The sequence below is a fragment of the Hemicordylus capensis genome, chromosome 5, assembly GCF_027244095.1.
Source record: "Hemicordylus capensis ecotype Gifberg chromosome 5, rHemCap1.1.pri, whole genome shotgun sequence".
Lineage (NCBI taxonomy): Eukaryota > Metazoa > Chordata > Lepidosauria > Squamata > Cordylidae > Hemicordylus > Hemicordylus capensis.
In genome coordinates, this window is record NC_069661.1 from 248,385,393 (window position 1) to 248,404,740 (window position 19,348).

General features: G+C 47.6%; 1 protein-coding gene across 27 annotated transcripts in view; it reads right to left on the reverse strand.

Moving 5' to 3' along the window:
* The window catches only part of CELF2 (CUGBP Elav-like family member 2), a 914,911-nt gene that overhangs the window by 302,972 nt on the left and 592,591 nt on the right, over positions 1–19,348 (reverse strand). Inside the window, exon 1 of one of the 27 annotated variants that reach the window (XM_053253972.1) lies at positions 10,645–10,689. The exons of the other annotated variants lie outside the window; for them this stretch is intronic. Within the exon in view, the coding sequence (XP_053109947.1) occupies positions 10,645–10,649 (5 nt within the window). The 5' untranslated portion in view covers positions 10,650–10,689. Of the gene's footprint in view, positions 1–10,644; positions 10,690–19,348 lie in introns of those variants that run through there. 27 annotated transcript variants of the gene reach the window in all.

Consider the following 19,348-nt stretch of genomic DNA (forward strand, 5'->3'; position numbering starts at 1 on the left):
GGGATGGATAGGACCAGTTGCTCTCCCCCTGCTCAATAAAGAGAATCACCACTTTTAAAAGGTGCCTCTTTGCTCAGTTAACCCTTCATTTCTCTGTGAAGGCTTCCTCCTTACTCTCTAGCAATGTTTACTAGTACAGTATGTAGCAAGCTACCTAGAAGAACCTACTGAAGATCACAATTTGCTTGACATTAAGTGAAAATCAAATTGGAGGCAACAAGCACCGATTTAGAAGCTGCCGCAAAAACAGAAAGAAAAATGCACAGGAAAGCAGAGCATACTGCGAACGCGGCAGGTCTGGTTGCGTCCATGACTTGGCAACCATGAAAGGTCACCAATAAAGTCATGCAGGTGCCACAGCTTAAGGGGATGGGATGCAACATAAGTTGTGAACTGCAACTGGATAGCCCAAACTTGAGACAGCATATCATAGGAGATGCCCAACCCAAAATAGACGTGACGAGCTGAAGAGTTCAGAAAGAAAAGGCAGCCCCAAAGCACGGACAACTGTCAAACCGTCTTTTCAAGCAGACCCCAGGCACCCAACAAGTCCCTCGACTCCATTTTGAGATGCCGTCCAAGACTGTTTGTTTTCCTGACTTTGTACTTTGAGGAAACATTTCATTCACTGATGCCTGTGCTGAGGAACTCCTGCTGCATATCTGCCGCTAGAGCTCTGGCTGCACAGGATTCTGAGGCACATACTGAGGCTATTCTGACGATCACTAGAAACCGGACTAAGGGAGCCCAGCCTCAGTGATCATTAGAACCACTCGGCTTGCCCGCAAGCCCATTAGTTCAGGATGGCTCCCTACCCATGTGCAGGGAGATCGGGCTAAGCCCGCTCTCCCCGCACAAACCCTAATGGCACTTCACACTAATTGTGTGGAGCGCCTCCCTATCTGCTATTAAAGATCTTCTCACTAAGCAGCACTGGAAAAACTTCCAAGGTTGCCTGGAACTCAGTTTCAAAACCACTGATTTAGGGCCATATGAGATGTGACATGGAAGCCCTAAGTCTGTAATTCCTGACATATTTTCCTCTCTCAAAAAATAACAGTGGGAGTCTACATTTGGCTCTTATCCAAACTACTCTTGAAACTGCTATTTACCATGAAAGGGCAAGCTTCTAGGCATGATTTGTGTCTGTAAATTCCACCACCATCACCTAATTCTAGGTTTAAGGAGGCCATTTAAGTTGGAGAATTGGTACTGAGACAAAGGGCCCTTTCTCATGATCAGGGACCCAGGCGGGAGGGTGCTGAGGAGGAAGGATACAGAAACTTACCTCCCCAGTTGGGTTCCAGTTGCTGGGTGCACATCTTGCATGCCCACATGATCCTCTGCTGCTCCAGGCAGTGTAGAGTTGTGGGGGTTGGGACATGTTGTCCCAGCCCCAGGAACTCCCACAATGCACTGTCAGCATTGTCTACTCGAAGATATCCTTAGGAGATGGAGACATCGCTCAGCGATAACTCTGGCAAGCAGGATACCCAGCACCATACAGCTCTCCTCACCAAAGGTCAAATTTCCACTGACATATTTGAGAATGTAAGAAATAGCAGGAATCACTTTTGAGAAGGAGGGGGTTCCCACTGTTAGGTATCTGCAGAATCAGTTCAATTGTGCACTAGACAACTGCGAATTGGGCTGGTTAGAGAGGTTCAATTTTGAGCCACTTGGTTCGAGCGAGATCATCGAACCAATGGGCTCAGCCGACTGGTTTGACAAAACCAATGTGCATACTACAGTTCGCATTGACTATGGATCAAACAGCACCACATACTGTCCATGCACATCTCTACCCACTGTTTCTTATCTTCATCATATCCCAGTTTAAATGACAGAAGACCTGCTTCTCGTCTTAGACCTCCTCTGTGATAGAAAAGGATCTGAGGGAAGAGAAAAGATTGGAGGCAACCACCAATACTGAAGCTTTTCTTGTAATCCGTGAGAAGAGCTTCTCTCGGGTCTGCAGGGAGAGCAGGCTTAGCCCACTCTGCCTGCAGACAATCAAAGGGCAGCCCTGAGGCAGCCGGGTTGGTCACCCACACAACTGTCAAATCCGTCACGGAGCCGGAGGGGGCTGCAGGGATTGGGGGCTGCATGGATCCCGGAAGTCCCAGGAAGCCCCGCACAAGTGTGTGTGGCATCCTGGAGAGACTCCCGAGCCTGGGAGGCTGGCTGCAGCCTCCCGGTTGGGGGTCTACTTATGTGTCAGCATGCGCTGCGGTAACACATGAGCAAAGAAACGAGGTTAACTGAATGCTCGCTCTGTTAACTTCATTTAAGGGGAGGGTTTTCTAGGCGGGCTAGCCGCCTTGGGAGCACTGGGCTCTCCTGTGAGCCCGGTGGTTCCCACAATCAACGGGAAGTGGGCTAAGTTCCCTTAGCCCGCCTTCCACTGATTGTGGGAATAGGCTCATTGACTAGCTAGTGAACAAAACAAAATTTGTGGCTCTCAGATGATAGCTAACTACAGTCTCTCTGTTCAGAGACATTGAAGCCATTCACATGACCTGCTGGGCAAGCAAGCAGTAGGAAGGCTCTGAAAACCTTGCCTTTCCCCTGATGATCGTTTTTTGGCTGGAGTGCACTCCCACACAATCAGCCCTGCTCCGGGCAGAGCAGAGCAGAGCGGATTGCTCTGAGGCTGGAAATTGTCCTGGCCTCCGGGAATCCCCCCCTGCACCACACGCCGAACACTGCACTGGAGAATTCCCCCCAGGGAATTCTCCTTCCCTTCTCAACCCCATCTCCCACCCACCCACCCACCCACCCACCCACTCTTCAGGATCCCCAGACTGGACCGCCCTAGCCTGATTTAGGCTGCATGTGTGAATACCCTTATAATGTGCCAAGCCTCCATTAAAAAGGTTGACAGGAGTTCGTCTCAGGGGGCAGACTTTGGTGTCCCATCGCAGGACAGTGAATTGTCAGTCAATTATGGCATACGTCTCCATCACATGGGGCATCACTGATTTTCTGCTCAAGGTACCCAAAACGTCTCAGGCTGTCTCTTGCCTCCACTAGGCAATGACAAGTTCTGATGTCCTGATTGCCTAATAATACTCAATAAGCCCAGAGTTTAGCTTTTCACATTTGCACAATGTATACCATAGTTAAAAGAGTGGTGGTGGGGAAAACACTTTACAAACAGTCGCCACCGACAACATAAGCAAAGAGAATTACATATGCAGTTGAAATTGCACACAATTACTTGCAAACCATTACATCTCCTCACCCCTCCTTTCCCCGTTCAGAGTGTATTAAAATAGGTGGGAAAGTATTTGCACAAAGGTTAACTAGAAACATTTATGTGTCTTCTAGAGCCGTTATTCATATAACGTATTTTTTTCCACATGAAAGAGAAAACTATTACTAATGCCAGCATTATTTTGTTCTATTACTTTTCTGCGGTGCATTGCAAAGAAAGAAAGCAATTTTAAAGAACACACGCCACACTTATCATAATCAGACTTTTTCTTACAGCATTTTAGGAGGCGGCAAAATGTCTCTAGGGAGACACAGAGAGCTGTAAGGGGAGAAATGAGCGACTCCCTTACAACTTCAGCTTAAGAATGTCTTGGCAGGATCAGGAGGGAGCCAACTCCCCAAATGAACTCCCCACTGAACACAAGAGGGCCTGTCCCCCACCCCCCTGTTATGCTCAGGTTTCATGAAGCAGCTGTCTAACCTCTTGGGATATGTCAGGTCTCTCAATGTGTCTCAGCTGTGATGGCTAAACAGAGCCTCTCTGTTCATGGCAGTCTATCTCTGAATCCCAGACGCTGTGGACCAACTGCAGAGAAGGGCTGCTGTCTCCACACCCAATTTTTAAGCTTCTTAAAAAATATGAAGGCCACAGGAACAGCTTGAAGGCAACACTCCTCTATTGCTCCCCAGTAACTGGAATTCAGTGGCACAGTGCCTCTGACAATGGAGGTTTGATCTAGCCATCATGGCTGCTAGCCACTGATGACTCTTAGTAACCAAGTAGTCATCATAGCTATTTAACTGCTATTTATCATGCATGCAGATTTTGGGGAGAGGTTTTATCCCAAACCCACAAAGCAGAATAAACACACTACCGAAGAGACTGATCGCGATTACTGGGATAAAAGAAACTCAGAGGATGTTGCACTTGTTGCAACTCAACCCCCTAAAGGCCAGCAAGTCCAGAGACAGAACAGGTGGCCTGGCACGTGGCAGCTGTTACTTGCGGATGGCTGGGAAAGGCTGACATTTGGGCTGGGAGGTCCCGAGAGGGACTGTAGAGAAGTATTTAGTGTGGGAGGAAGACAGGGCTCCATTGTCAGGAAAAGAAAGGGGGAAAGATGTTTCAGGAAAGGGTGGACATTTTGATTGTTTGGATTTCCGCCATTCCTGTGCCAAAAACTATGAAAGGTTTGTGGGCTGCTGTCCCCACTTGATACAGGGATTTCCTGCCCACTTGATCCTTGTGACCCACCACTGCGCTTATGTGTACTTAGGCCACAGAGCCATCTTAGGGACACAGGAAGCTACTTTCTACTGACCAGGCAGGAGTCTCTCTCAGCCCTATCTGGGAGAAGCCCAGGGAGGGAACTTTGAACCTTCTGCATGCAAAAATTAGGGACATGCAAACAGGTTTAATGTCAGACAGGTTCAACGGTCTGATATCAAACCACCACCACCCCGGTTCAGTTCGGTATCGGATTGAAGCCTCCCCCCTCCCCCAGCTGTTCAGGGGGGCTGTAATTTTTTAAAAAACATTTTTTTCCTGTACTCACTCCCACTCCCACCAGGGACTTCTCTGAGGCCATTGGGGGGGGCGTGTCTCTGGAGGTTCCTCCTCCCGCCACCAGCCTCCATTATGCGGCAAATGGCCCTGTTCAGGCAGTCTTCAGCCCATTCTAGGCCTCACCCTCATTGCAGTAGCCATTTTGGAGGCTGTTGCACATGCCTAATGGGCCTCTGCATAGCCTGAGTCATGCAGGGGGTCTGGGGGTTGGGGGGCGGGGAAGCCAAACTGGCCCATTCAGACTCGAACCAAACTGGGCCAGCCGGTTTTGTGCAAACCTTTAGCAAGCATGCAGGTGCTCTTCCCAGAGCGGCTCCATCCCCTGTGGAGAATATCTTACAGTGCTCATGTGCATGTAGTCTCCCATTCAAATGCAAATCAGGGCAGACCCTGCTTATCAAAGCGGGCATGTCATGCTTGCTACCACAAGACCAGAAGTGAGTCAGGAGGATGCAACAGCAGCCCAGGTGAGTCAGCGTCAAGAAGGAGGCACTGGGTTGCTGTCAATACTGAAAGACTGTCCTGCTGCCTCAGCCTGCTTAGAAAGTTACCTAGCCAAGTTGCTGACCTTAGGCATCCAAGAGTGCAGTTTCTACCACCGGACTCAGGGATGGCCACCCACACCCCTGGCCTAGCCCTGATCAGAGATCTACATAAGAAATTCTAATCTAAGAGGACCTTTGTGGATCAGACCAAAGGTCCATCTAGAACAGCAGCCTCTTTTCCAGAAAGGAGCATTGGAAGCTGCCTACACCAAGTCAGTTCATAGGTTAAACCAGCTCAGTGTTGGCAGTGGTTCTCTGAAGTCTCACAGGCAGCAGTCTGTTGTATTATATCCAGTATCTTTTATGTTTTGTTGAGAAGTTTGCCCCAGTGGGGATCCTGTAGAGGGTGTGGGGGGTGGAGTCAGAACGGGGAAAAGAGGGGAAGGAGAACAAGGGAGTTGTTTCTGAATAAACTCACAGTTAGATCTCTATTACTTTGGGTTTGTGAGGGAAGCAGCTCTAAAACAGAGGGAGGCTATTCACATGATGGGGCGAAATCGGGCAAGCGGAGGCTAACCCAATCTCACCCCACCGTGTCAACCACCAGGCTCTGCTGTGAGCCCGGTGGTTCCTAGGTGGGTAACCCGCCTAGCTACCCCTGCCCTAAAACACAGCTCCACAAACCTGGTTTTAAAGATCGTGAGTAGCCACGGCATGGCTCCACGCCACAGTTACTCATGAGTAGACCCCCAGAGGGGAGGCGAAAAGCCGCCTCCCAGCTCCGGGGGTCCCGCCAGCATGCCCTGCACACTCACGCAGGGCATGTTGGAGCTTCCGGGGGCCAATTGGCCCCCGCTCCCCCCAGCCCCCACTGGCTCTGTCACGGAGCCGGCAATCGTGTGGGCAGCCAATCCATCCACCCAGGCTTAGCCCGCTCTCCCCGCGCACTCTCCAGAACCGGGTCTCACTGACTGTGAGACTCGGCTCAGGGTCTACTCACATGACCCCCGTGGGTGGGCAGGGTTCAACCTACTTTGCCCCAGTCAGCCATACTGAGCCCTTGTGGCATGCAAGCCATACGCCCGCACGGCCAGCACTGCCGGGAGCAGCACAGATGACTATCCGCACTGTTCCTGGCAACGCAGGTAAACAGAGACCAGGCCTCATTGTCCCTGCTTCCGAGAATCCTGCTGTGTACTGGGATTCCTCCAGGGGAAGGGCGCTTTAGGCACCTGTCTCTGTGTCAGCGCACCCAAAATCCCAGGAGCCGTGTTAAGGGCTTATCCTTAACCTCGGCTAAGAGTCGGGCTTCGGGGCTAGATCCTGGCAGTTCTTCAGATCCTAGCAGTTTTCATAGGCTTAAGGCAAGGTGTGGCTGCTCAGAACAGCCTCACAGTCTTTCCCAATTCTACCTAGAGATGCTGCCAGGGAAGGAACCTGGGACTCCCTGCATGCAAGAAGATGATCTACCATTGATCTACAGCCCATTCCCTGATGTCACTTAAAAGCCCACCACCAAGATACAGACACAACAACCCTCCCTGTTAATTGCCCCCCACTAAACAGTTGACATCCCATAACATACTGAAACTATTCTCACGACCACTGGAAAGTGGGCTAAGGGAGCTTAGGTGAGCCCAGTGCTCCTAAGGCGGCTAGCTTTCCTAACTACTCCATTATCCTCATCTTTTTGCTCATGTGCAGCCGCGGCCCGCAGCGACACATGATTAGACCCCCCCCCCCACCGACCAGGAAGCTGCAAGAAGCCTCCTGGGCTTGGGGGTATCTCCAGAATCCAAGCAGCCTCCGAATCCAAGCAGCCTCTCAGGCTTGGGTGTCTCTTCCTGTGGGGCATCCGATCCCCACCAGCTCCTGATAGAGCCGGCAGTCATCTGGGCAGCTGATCTGGCTGCCCAGCTATGAGCGGCTGCTCGTCTGTAGGGAGCTCTTTTCACTGATCATAAGAGCTTCACTGTCTCCAAACACAGAGGTTATAATTAGCTCTCATCAGAGTTCCACAAATTCAGGTTTAGCTCACTGGCCAGCCAAAATTTGTGGTTACCACCAATCCCTTTGCTCCCCTCGGATCCTTTTCTGGCACAGAAGATGTCTACGGAGAGAAGTGGGTCTTCTGTCATTTGCACTGGGATATGGAGATGATAAGAAACAGTGGGAGCCCCCTCCTTCTGCTCAGAAAGGATTCCTGCTGCTTCTTACCTTCTCAAAAATGGCTGTGGAAATGAGACCTCTGGGGAGGAGATCTGTGTGGTGCTGGGTGTCCTGCTGGCCAGAGGGCTTGGAGCACCCACCACTGGCGAGCCGGCATGCAGACTTATGAATGCCTGGCTATGATAGCAAATGCAAACTTTAAAAAGGGCTGTTAAGACACATTTATTCATCCAGGCTTTTAATTAGGCTTATAGACTCCATCATTGTTTTAAAGTTGTTTTAATGTTTTAATTTTGCTTTAATCTGTGTTGTTTTACTGTAAACCATCCAGTCATGAGTTTTGATTAGTCATTTATATCTAGCATATAAATTTGCTAAATAAATAAATAAATACAAATAAATAAATTCCACTATGGATGCTCAACTATTCCAGTTAACCACAAACAAGAAGAAGGACCTGAGACATCAGTTTTCAAAAATGCAATAGACTTCATACTTCTAACTATGCTGGCCTTGGGCCGAAATAAACAAATACAATACTGTACATACATACTTCTAACCAGTGTTGTGTTGAAATTAATGATGAATTACTTCTGCTATCATTCTAAACAAAATGATTCCACAGGTTTACACCTGTAATAGTTATGAGCTTTCCCCCTCTGAACAAGTATAATCACAATTTCACAAGTATAATCACAATGGACCCACCGTCCATTGCGGTCATCCGTGGAGGTCTGTCTCCAGTTGCCGCCAGTTCGTCTGGTGGCCACACGGAGACGGGCCTTCTTGGTTGCTGCCCTGGGACTATGGAATGTGCTCCCTACTGAGAAACAATCCTCCCCATCTCTGACAATTTGTAAAAAATATTTTAAAACCCATCTTTTTACTCAGGCTTTTTCAGCTTTTTAATAGGTTTTTAATTCTGTGATTGACATTCAAATTGTTAGTTTTTAATTGTTTTTATGTGTTTTTATATGCGTTTTTAACTGTTTTATCATTGTGAACTGCCCAGAGACACGAGTTGGGGTGTTATAAAAGTGTAATAAATAAATTTTTAAAAAATTAATTTATTACACAATAATGTTTTCTAGTTATAATGAAAGAGGTAGTTTATGGCCTTTCTCTTCCCCTCCCTCTCCCCACCCCCAGGGGTACTGCTGCATCCTTCTGTAAAACGAAACTACCTCTCTTTTCTTTCCTTAAGGGCACAAGCCCTTTCCAATTACTGGAAACATACAATCCTTTCAGTTTTTGTGAAAGATTTTGGCACTTCGTGGGTTGTTGCTGGTTTTACCAAGCAGGGTTCTGTTGCATCTAGATTACAGGTAAAGTATCTCTATTTCAGTTTGCACAGATGAGGAGCACTACTAGAAGGTGAAGAGAAAGCAATGCTGCTCCCTATCACTTTTTAAAACTGATAAAGCAGCACTCGGCCAAATCCTTCAGCTTGTCAGAGAAGCCTCGCCCTCACGCTTCAGACCGCGGCAGCTAGATCAGCATTTACAGAGTTAACGTGAACAACTGGGATGTCACCATCACTGGCCTGATCACTGTCACTATCTTACAGAAATGCCTAATATTAGTCTTGGAGACTGCCTGCCTCCAGAGCCTTATGGTCGTGTCCAGCTTTTGCCCTGCTCGGTTCTACTAAGCCGGATGAAGCTGCTGCTGCTGGTACGCCATTATAACGTGTTAAGGCCACAAGAAGGCCAGTGTTCTCAAGGGGAAGGTTGGCCTTCCTGAATATCTCCATGAGAAGTTGCTAGATAGAGCTCGTGAGTGCCTCTTGAGCAATGTCAGGGTTGGCCTTAGGCGTGGTGGGTGAGTCGGGTGGTAGCTCAGAGGGCTTCTCTGAAGGGGGTGCCTGGCTGGGCTTGGTAGCTCATTGGCTGTCAACAGAGAGAAAAGGAGAACCAGGAAACTGCTTTCTCTGCCTAATTTCTCATCTATGGAAAGAGAGAGGGGGAGGATGGAGGGAAGAGAGAGGCAGAAAAAGAATGGAGAGAAAGACCCAGAGAGAGGGAAGAAAACTGAAGAGACCACTGCAGAAGGCCTGGGAGACTTCAGAGGAATCTCAGAACTGGAGCACAAGAGCACTGGTAGCAAAGCAGCACATTACTGAGTGGTAGTTCTGGACCCTTTTCACGGGCATTGCTGGAAAGCCTGGGGACAGTAGTTGGGCCTGTTATATTACTAGGTTTTGCAATCCTGAAACTTGGAACAGCACTGATAAACCAACCGTTGTGGGCATGGGGGGAGGGGGTGTGCCAAGCGCAGGGTGCTATTTATCCTAGGACTTGCTCTCCTCTGGGTGCTATTTATCCCAGGGTGCTATTTATCCTAGGACTAGCCCTGGCTAGAGCAGTCCAGTGAAAGAGTGGATTTTGACCTACCGGACTCAAAATCCTCACCTTGAGTGGCTGCTAAAGAGATTGACCAGTAGGACAGTTCAAAGCATTGCAGTGGGCTGACAAAAAACTTCCTCAGATGTGCCTGTCTTGAAGCCACAAAGCCATGGAAAATACTATGAAGGTAAGCAGAGGCTACAAACTCTATTATTAGTGGTATAATTATATAGAACAATTCATGTACATGGTGCTTTCAAGAAGATGGGTCCTTGCACTGAGGAGCTTGCAATCTAAAATTCAACATAGAGAAGGAAGAGGCATGAGAGGGAGAAAACATGGCCACTATCTGACCAGCGTGAAGGGAAAAGCACAGCGATTAGACAGATCCTGTGCATGAGCAAATCATGGGGTACAGCTTGACAGCACCCAGGATCATGTCTCTACTTGCAGCTGTCCCTGATAAGTGGGTCAGGCTAAAACTCCTTCTGTAGAGTCAAGAGTTCTGAATGCCTGGGAAACTTTCCACACTCAAGGGGACAAGTTAAAAGCCAACGAGGGGGAAAAGGACAAACCTAACAAGCCAAAGAACATCTAAAGGAGAAGAAAAAGGATGTCCAACCAAGCTCTAAACCTAAAGTATTTGTAGATTAAAACCTCCTCTTCCTCCCACGAAGCACTATTCACTCACTGCCCTCATTCCCCAACAATAGCCCAGTTTTCAAAAGAACAAATTTTGCAAAATGCCGTTTGCCCTCGACCCCTTAGAAAGGTCGCTCAGCATCTTGTGCTGTTTGGGTCCTAGCACTGAAGTTCCTTTCAGGACAAAGTAGGGAAGCAGTTAAAGAAATGAAAAGAATACCTCATGGCCCCATGGAACAGAGAGCAATGGCCGATCCGTGCACCAGTTCCTCTCCACAACTAGTTGTGCAGTTTTACCAGAGACTTTGAGCCTGCATCACAGCTTCCTTTGTGGTCTAGCAATATGCTAATACATCCGTTTTGCAGCAAACTTTCCTCCCGCTTTCAGTAGTAAGCAAATGCTTTGGACTTCTAACACTTTATGAAGTGTCTTAAACAAGCAGGGGTAGGAAGGGAACTGCCTCAGACTTCATTCAGGAGACTTGCAACAATGTTTTAATAAAAAGGTATTCAATTGTTCTTCACAAAGGGCTAATGAGAGTTTATAGGAACCACCATGAGCTGAACTCCATTTTGTGGGTCTGAGAGGGAAGTGGTAGATGCAACTTCTCTCCTGTTCACTGGAGGCCACCAAGCTAAATTCTGAACCGAGAGTGGAGAGCATTTAAACAAAAGAATCCCATGCAGATAATGGATTCAAGTCCCTGCTTAGCAATTAAGCTCAATGTGTGAAACAGTAATTCTCCTTCTAACAACAAGGTGAGTGTGCTACCCAAAGCTCTTTGGAGGAAAGCAGCATTTTAAAAAGTAATACATAAAATAAGTTTTATTTATTTATTTATTTATTTGATTTCTATACCGCCCTTCCAAAAATGGCTCAGGGTGGTTTACACCGAGAAATAAACAAATAAGATGGAACCCTGTCCCTAAAGGGCTCACAATCTAAGAAGAAACATAAGATAGACACCAGCAACAGTCACTGGAGGTACTGTCCTGGGGGTGGATAGGGCTAGTTACTCTCCCCCTGCTAAATAAAGAGAATCACCACATTAAAAGGTGCCTCTTTGCCAAGTTAGCAGGGGTTAGTCTTGACCTTGTAGCTCCTCCCTTCTTCCTATAACCAGAATCATTTAGGACCACTCTGTCCTATCTGTGGCTGCTCCCCTTGTTCAAAGACACAGATATGACATATGTTGGAGAGGAGAGCTGGTCTTGTGGTAGCAAGCATGACTTGTCCCCTTAGCTAAGTGGGTCTACCCTGGTTACATATGAAAGGGAGCCTCTATGTGTGAGCACTATAAGATATTCCCCTCAGGGGATGGAGAAGTGCAGAAGTTCCAAGCTCCCTCCCTGGCTTCTCCAAGATAGGGCTGGGAGAGATTCCTGCCTGCAACTTTGGAGAAGCCGCTGCCAGTCTGAGAAGACAACACTGAGCTAGATAGATTAATAGTCTGACTCAGTATATGGCAGCTTCCTATGTCCCTATTTCAGAGTATGTATACAGTGCCTTGCCCTCTCCTCACTGAGGAACTCGTGACCCTGTTGAGGGCTAGATACCTTTGAAGTGATGCAGATACTTTGACGTTCCTGTGAGCTATCTTGCAGCACTACCACAAGCTGAATGTTTATATAATAACCACATTGGGTTGTTCACTGCTGTTGGAAAATGTTATATTTTGAAAAGTGGTATATAAATGCATGACATACATAAATGAAATAAAACTAATGTGAGCCCTTCTTCCCCATAGCTCTCTGAAAATTCCCCCCATATTATCTATAATTTCTTAAGAAGGAGAGCTGGTCTTGTGGTAGCAAGCATGACTAGGGATGTGCAAACAGGTTCGACCCCATGCAGGGTCGAACTAAACACTCCAGTTCAGTCCGACTTCGGACCAACCCCCCCCCCGGTTCGGGGGGTCCACGAAGGTTCCCCCTCCCCCCGCCGGCCTCGGTCAGCACCACTGCGGCCTGTATAACCTTTTATTTTGGCCCATTCGAGCCTCCATAAGTTGGCGCGGCAGCCATTCCCCCCACCACCATGCATGTGCAAATGGCCTCTGCAAGGCCTGGCATGGTCCAGGGCCTCGCAGAGGCCATTTGAGCATGCATATTAGCCATTTCTTTTTTTAAAATGGCCTCTGTGAGGCCCTGGACCACACCAGGCCTTGCAGAGGCCATTTGCACATGCACGGCGGCAGGGAAAATGGCTGCCGTGTCAACCAGTTCGGTCCGGCACCCCTTAGAACACTGCCCAGTTTGGTTCGGTCTGGGGGGGGGTTCCGCAAAGTTTTTTTTAAAATTACCTTTAGCCCCTTTGGGGGGCTTCTTCTAGGCCGCACAGGGGTCTGCAAAGGTTACCCCTCGCCCTGCCAGCCTTGTTCAGCACCGCCGTGGCCCGTATAACCCTTTATTTTAGCCCATTCGGGGCTCCAAGAAATTAGCTTGATTTGAATTAACAGGTGTGGGAAAGGTGAAGCATTCCTCAGCTACCCACAAATTCCCCCCAACAGAGCTACTTCCCACCTTTACCTCTGTAAAAAGCAATGTGTAATTCCCTCCATAGCGAGAGCTGCTGGCACAATTCTGACTAGGCCTCACCTAGCCAGGAACTTTGTGGGAACAACTTAGCAACTTCTGAGCTCTTGAGGAAAATACTGCATGCACACATTTCCTTATATCTCACAAGTAAATGGGCTGAAGAGAAGAGAAGAGAAGAGAAGAGAAGAGAAGAGAAGAGAAGAGAAGAGAAGAGAAGAGAGGAACTTTTAATCTTTTTTTAAAAAAGAACTTTTTTTTTTAATGAAAGCAAAACATTCAGGGAGAGAAGCTGCAATATCCCTGCCAGACCCTGGCACCTCATGTAAAAACAGTAAACACGGGCTGACATCCAAATTAAGTTACTCAGTAGTATTACTCAGGAGTTACTCCAAAGTACAACTTAATTTCAATAGGACTTTCTCAGAAGTGAGTTGGTCTGGATGTCAGCCCATGGGTAAGCCAATGTCAGCCAATGGGTAGTAACCCCTGATAACTTGGTAAAGAGGCACCTTTTAACGTGGTGATTCTCTTTATTTAGCAGGGGGAGAGTAACGGGCTCTATTCACCCCCAGCACAGTATGCCTCCAGTGACTGCTGCTGGTATCTAGCTTACGTTTCTTTTTAGATTGTGAGCCCTTTGGGGACAGGGATCCATCTTATTTATTTATTATTTCTCTGTGTAAGCCACCCTGAGCCATTTTTGGAAGGGTGGTATAGAAATTGAATAAATAATAACAATAATAAATAACATCCTTAACAACGTTCTTCAAAAACATTTTAGGGAACCTTTGAAAATGTGAAACTGCCCTATGGAATCAGATTTTGGTCCACCCAGCTCAGTTCTGCCTGTTCCAACAGGAAGCAACTCTCAGAGGTTTTCCCCAGTGTTGCTACTTAAGGTCCCTTTAAACTGGAGATCAAACCTGGAACCTTCTGCATTGAAAACATTTGGTCAGCCACTGAGTTAGTCCTTTTATACTCTCATGCCGCCTTTAAATCCTTTGCCAGTCCTCTGTTCTCAACCATACCTGCACATTTTCGCTGCAGCTGACAGCAAAACCTTAACTATAAAGGACATAATTGCTCATCTCACTGGCTACCTAAGTGCGTTGTGCTAATGAAAGTTAATCCTTTAAGGATTATGGGGAGAGCCAATGTGACAAATTATTATGCCCATCTCATAAAAGAAATATCACTGCAAAAGAAACTAAGTGCCGAAAGCCCCTCTTGGTAATGTGTAGCACAGTCTAATTTTAGATGATTCCCTGGTCACCAGAGAGTTTTCAGTACATACGGCCAAGCCTAGCTCAATCAACTGACTTTTTATCTCTATGGCTGCAGGTCATATTATCTCATGAATGAACTGTTATGTAGGTCAGTTAAGAGCCGTCTTCTAATTGAATGCACGTTCCAGCGTTGGCATTCATGCCCTAGATATAAGCATTCCTGATAAAAGGGGAAAAGCAGCAGTGCTCCTAATGGGAAAGAGATGGGGGTGGGGGGAGAACACTGAAAAACAGGCTGTGCTAAAAGGCAAAGAGGGGGAAAAGCCAGATTTATTGGGTCAGTTGAACAGGGCTACATGCCCTTGATTCTTGGGATTGGGTACGTTACAGACCTAGTAAAGTAAACAAATTTGGGCTTATGTGCAAGCAGTGTGGTTGTGTGACTTGAACCTCTAGGCATATCTGTATTACAGGCAAACTGGCTTAATCACCATTCCCTCTTCCCAACGAACTCTGGGAATTGTAGTTCTGAAGGGAAAGGGGAGGCACCAGGGATGCCCAATAGAGAATTCTCCGCAGCACTGCCAAATGACAGCTGCCAGGACGCCTTGGAGGGCATGAGAACAGCTGAATGGATATGAAAGCAATGGAAGTTTGGAGTGCAGATATGCAGAGAGAGAGAGAGAGAGAGAGAGAGAGAGAGTGAGAGAGAGTGCTAGTGCTGTGCAAGCACAGCTGCACCATCAGAAAGCACTCTATTTTGCAAGAGCAAGGACCTAGGGGGAAAGGGCCATGAGGCAAGCCAGCTGCTTGACGAGTGCTCCTTCCAGGGCGAAGAAGGCCTGATGGAGCCTGTCTCCTGCCCTCGCACAGTCCCAGGTAAAGGACACCATTAGAAACCTGGTTTAATTTTTCCTGTCTGCTGCAAACTGCTAGTTCCCAGAAAGCACATGCTCCTGGCACAAGCTGCAAGCAGTGGTGACTGGTCAGTAAGGACAGGAGGGACAGTGCTCCCCCCAAACAAAAACAAACTAGCTAATAATGGATCAGAATTAGCAGCAGCCAGGAAACCTCAACAGCAGGGAGCTTCTTCCAGTCCCTCCTCTCCGGCCTGTAACTTCTTGTTTTGGTCTTACTGGCTGGAACAGCTGCTGCTACTCAAGCTGCTCCAGCCAATCTGATTCCTAGGGAGCTCATCCTGGCACTGCCCCCAGGAAGAACTAAAATAATGGGTTAAAATGCACTTCCTGGTGGCTTCCGGGAGTTTATTTTTACATACATCCCCCCTTCTTCCTGGGGGGCTGTGCCAGGAGGAGCCCCCTAGGAATCAGATTGGCTGGAGCAGCTTGAGTAGCAGCTGTCCCAGCCAGTAAGACCAAAAGAGGAAGTTGCCAGCAAGGGAGGAGGGGCTGGAGAAATTCCCCTGCTCTCCAGGATTCCCTGGCTGCTGGCAAGTCTGATCTTTCACTATCTTGTTTGTTTGGTGTGAGGGGGCATGTGATCCCTGCTTTCTCCCTTCTGTCCCTCTTTCTGCCTTTTGCCTGCTTTTCTCCCTGCTTTTTGCCGTGGTTTGTGTGTCTATGTGCTTTCTATCTTCTTCCCCCCACACCCCACAAATCTTTTCTGTTTTCTACTTTTGCCCCTGCTTTTCTGCTCCTCCCCCCTTTCTTTTCTCCTCAATGCTTGGGTAAATACCCAAGCCTGCTGGCATGGAGGAAGGGGAGGGGGTCGGCTTTCGCCTCTGTGAATAGGTTCTCCCCTGCCCCACCCACCCCCACTCCAAAGCCCACCAGCCGCTACTGGCTGCAAGTTCCCATCTCATCATGTTGTGTGAACCTGCCAGTGTTGGGTTCACACAACTGTTGATTTGAACCTGGGTGGCAGAAGGAAGTGCCACATTGGTGGGTTAATACAACATACTGGAACCAGAACTTGGGGCTCATGCGGTGGTTCACGGCAGCTCAACTGGGGTTCATGGCAGCCATGCTTGCCTCATGTCATGTAAAGCGGCCCTTCATCCCCCCCCCCCCCGATTAGGGTTCAACAGTCAAGCTGGATTTGGCCTGACAGGACATGGCAGTTGGAAGGGACTGATGCGGCCCCTCCTGATAGTGCTACTGTCGTGTTATGTTGGGTCAGAATCGGACGTTTAGGTCTGTGCATAGGCCCACTGTGTGCATGGATGTGCATCTGTGCTCAGCAGCTACCCATGCCAGGCATTGTGCCAGTGTGGGGCACCCTGGGATGTGGGCGGCAGTCACTCCCAGCGTCTACCTCCGCTGCATCACTGCTCATGTGGGTGCGTGGTGCAGCGGAGGAGAGGACGGCGGCTGCTCATCCACCGGGAAGGCAGGTGACCTCCTGCCTTCCCTGCAGCCCGCCTAACCTCCCCAGCAAGGTCATGTGCACAACCTCAGTGTTGGACTTAAGGGAGTCCTGAGTTCATTCTGACTCAGTCTTGAAGCTCACAGAATGACCCTGGGCCAGACACAATCTCTCGGCCTAACCAATCTCAAAGGGCTGTTGTGAGAATAAAATGAGAGAGGGCAGGGTAAAATGAAATAAACAGATGTGGGTGCCACTGCATATCAATATGTGATTGCAAGCACCTATAGCCACTGAAATATGCAAACAAAGCTGCTTCAGGGAGGTCTTATCAGAATCCAACAACTATGATGATGCATAAGGAGAGCTGGTCTTGTGGTAGCAAGCATGACTTGTCCCCTTAGCTAAGCAGGGTCCACCCTGGTTACATTTGAATGGGAGACTACATGTGAGCACTGTAAGATATTCCCCTTAGGGGATGGAGCGGCTCTGGGAAGAGCATCAAGGTTCCAAGCTCCCTCCTTGGCAGCATCTCCAAGATAGGGCTGAGAGAGACTCCTGCCTGCAACCTTGGAGAAGCTGCTGCCAGTCTGCGTAGACCAGGGATTCTCAGCGTTGGGTTCCCAGATGTTATTGAACTTCAACTCCCATAATTCCCAGCTATAGCGGCCTTTGACAGGGAATTATGGGAGTTGAAGTCCAATAACATATAGAGACCCAATGTTGAGAATCCCTGGTGTAGAAAATACTGAGCTAGATAGACCAATGGTCTGACTCAGTATATGGCAGCTTCCTATGTTCCTATAAGGATGCATACATACGTTCATGATATGGATGGGATTTGATATGGATCCAGCTCAGTCAAGTCCAGAGAACCATGTCTGTGTTCTTTGGTGGAGGAACACCAAGCCTGTCTAGCCCACTCGCCAGTGCTTCTGTCCTGGACACCATCTCTCACTGTGCCCATGTAGCAGAACCCCACTTCAACTGATGCCTTGTGCCTTGCCGAGTACCAGAAAGCTGGAGTCAATTGCCTCTCTATTGGCATTCAGGTGAGAGAACAGGAGTGGAAGCCAGGACTGTATCAACTGGTGCCAATTAAAATTCTATGTTGAGGGAAATCTCCTCCCTACCAATTAATATACTTTGCTTTCACAGAATTGTAGAAAAAAGGAAAAAAGAGAAAAAGAAAGAAAAAAGGAGTTTTATACTGAAAATTTAACTGCTTTTATTTTATGTTTTATGTGAACTGCCCTGAGCCATTCTGGGATGGGTGGTATATAAATGAAATAATGAAATGAAATGAAATAATGAATTTTTCCCTCATTGTATACACAACAAACAAAACTGACATCTGTGGAGGGTGCATATAAGAATCCACCCTCAGTCCAGCTCTCCCTAAACACCCTGGTCTAGGCACCTGAAAGCCTGTATTATTTAGACATTTTGTGTCCACGTCCAGTCTGTTTAGAGAGTTCGCTTATTCTATGAAATTGCTTCAAAGTCTGGTCTGGGTTTTAAAGAGCAACAGAGCTGAAGGCTTCACTTCCGTCTCATTCTCCAGTTCCCTGAGTCATGCTTACATTTATATGATGTTACAGAATTGAGCCTTTAGGGAGTGTTCCACATACAGTTTGGAAAATGCTTAACTAGCCACTTGTTGATCAAACGTCATGATCACGAGGCAGATGCGAAGGACGATACAACTGCGTTTGTGTTTAATTCCAGCAAAAGTCAAGTTTCCATGCAAAATGGCTCATTTGGGAAAAGGGATTAAGCAAACTCACGGAAGAGTTTATATCAATGGATATAAACTGCAATGTACCAAATCAAACCTCCATGATCAGAGGCAGCATGGTTCCTGGAAGCTGGGAGCAGGCACAGATGGTCTTGCCTATGAGCTTTCAAAGGGAATCTTGTAGACCATAGTTGAAGAAAGGACTGGATCAAATGGATCCTTGGTCTGATCTGATCCAGAACAATCTTCTTATAATTTCAAGGGTGAAACTTTCCCCCCCGATATGTAAGCCCACTTTTTCATTCAAATTCAAATTTCCAAAAGTAGCTAACAGCAAAACACGTAATTTAAAACAATATAATACAAATAGCACCACAAAGCTGCAGCTAAAACATAACTGCAGAGAAGGAACATAAGCAAGGCGACACCAAACTAAAAACCACAGTGAGAACCATTCCAGATACAGGTCCCACCAGGTCACTGTTCAAGTAAAACATCACTGAACTACTTGGGCAAGCACAAAAAGTCTAGTGCCTAAAGTGTAATAAATAAGGTGCCATGGGAATAGCATTCCATAAACAAAGGACCACTGAGATTTATTCTAAAGTGCAGCTGGACATATTCTGTGCAATGCCAACCCCCCCCCCCCAACAATCAAAAAACAAAACACCCAAGTGCAGTATAAACTCAGTTTTTGCACAGTTGGTCTATACAATTTAATAAGGAAGTAGGTTGTTTAAAAATGAAAACATAAAAAAGAAAAGAAAAAAGAGGCTTCAAAATCGCAAGAGCTTCCTGGGGGTTCCAAGGGATCAACCAGCATCACTCTTTGGGAGATAATGAGGGGTGAAGAAGGGGAAGCTGGAGACTCAGAGAGGACAGGCCCTGATTCTCTGCAGTGAAGCAATCACGAAGGGGTGGCCTTATGGGGACAGGGAAAGGGGCTGCTAAAGTGGAGCCAGCCCTGAAGAGAATGATGGCTTGACCTTTCCTTAAAGTACTTTCTGTTTGCAAGCATCCTCTGGTGTTGGTGTATAGAGGGTGTGCATCAACCACAGTTCGAGCTGCTGGGAGGGGAGCAGGAGCTTTAAGAAAGA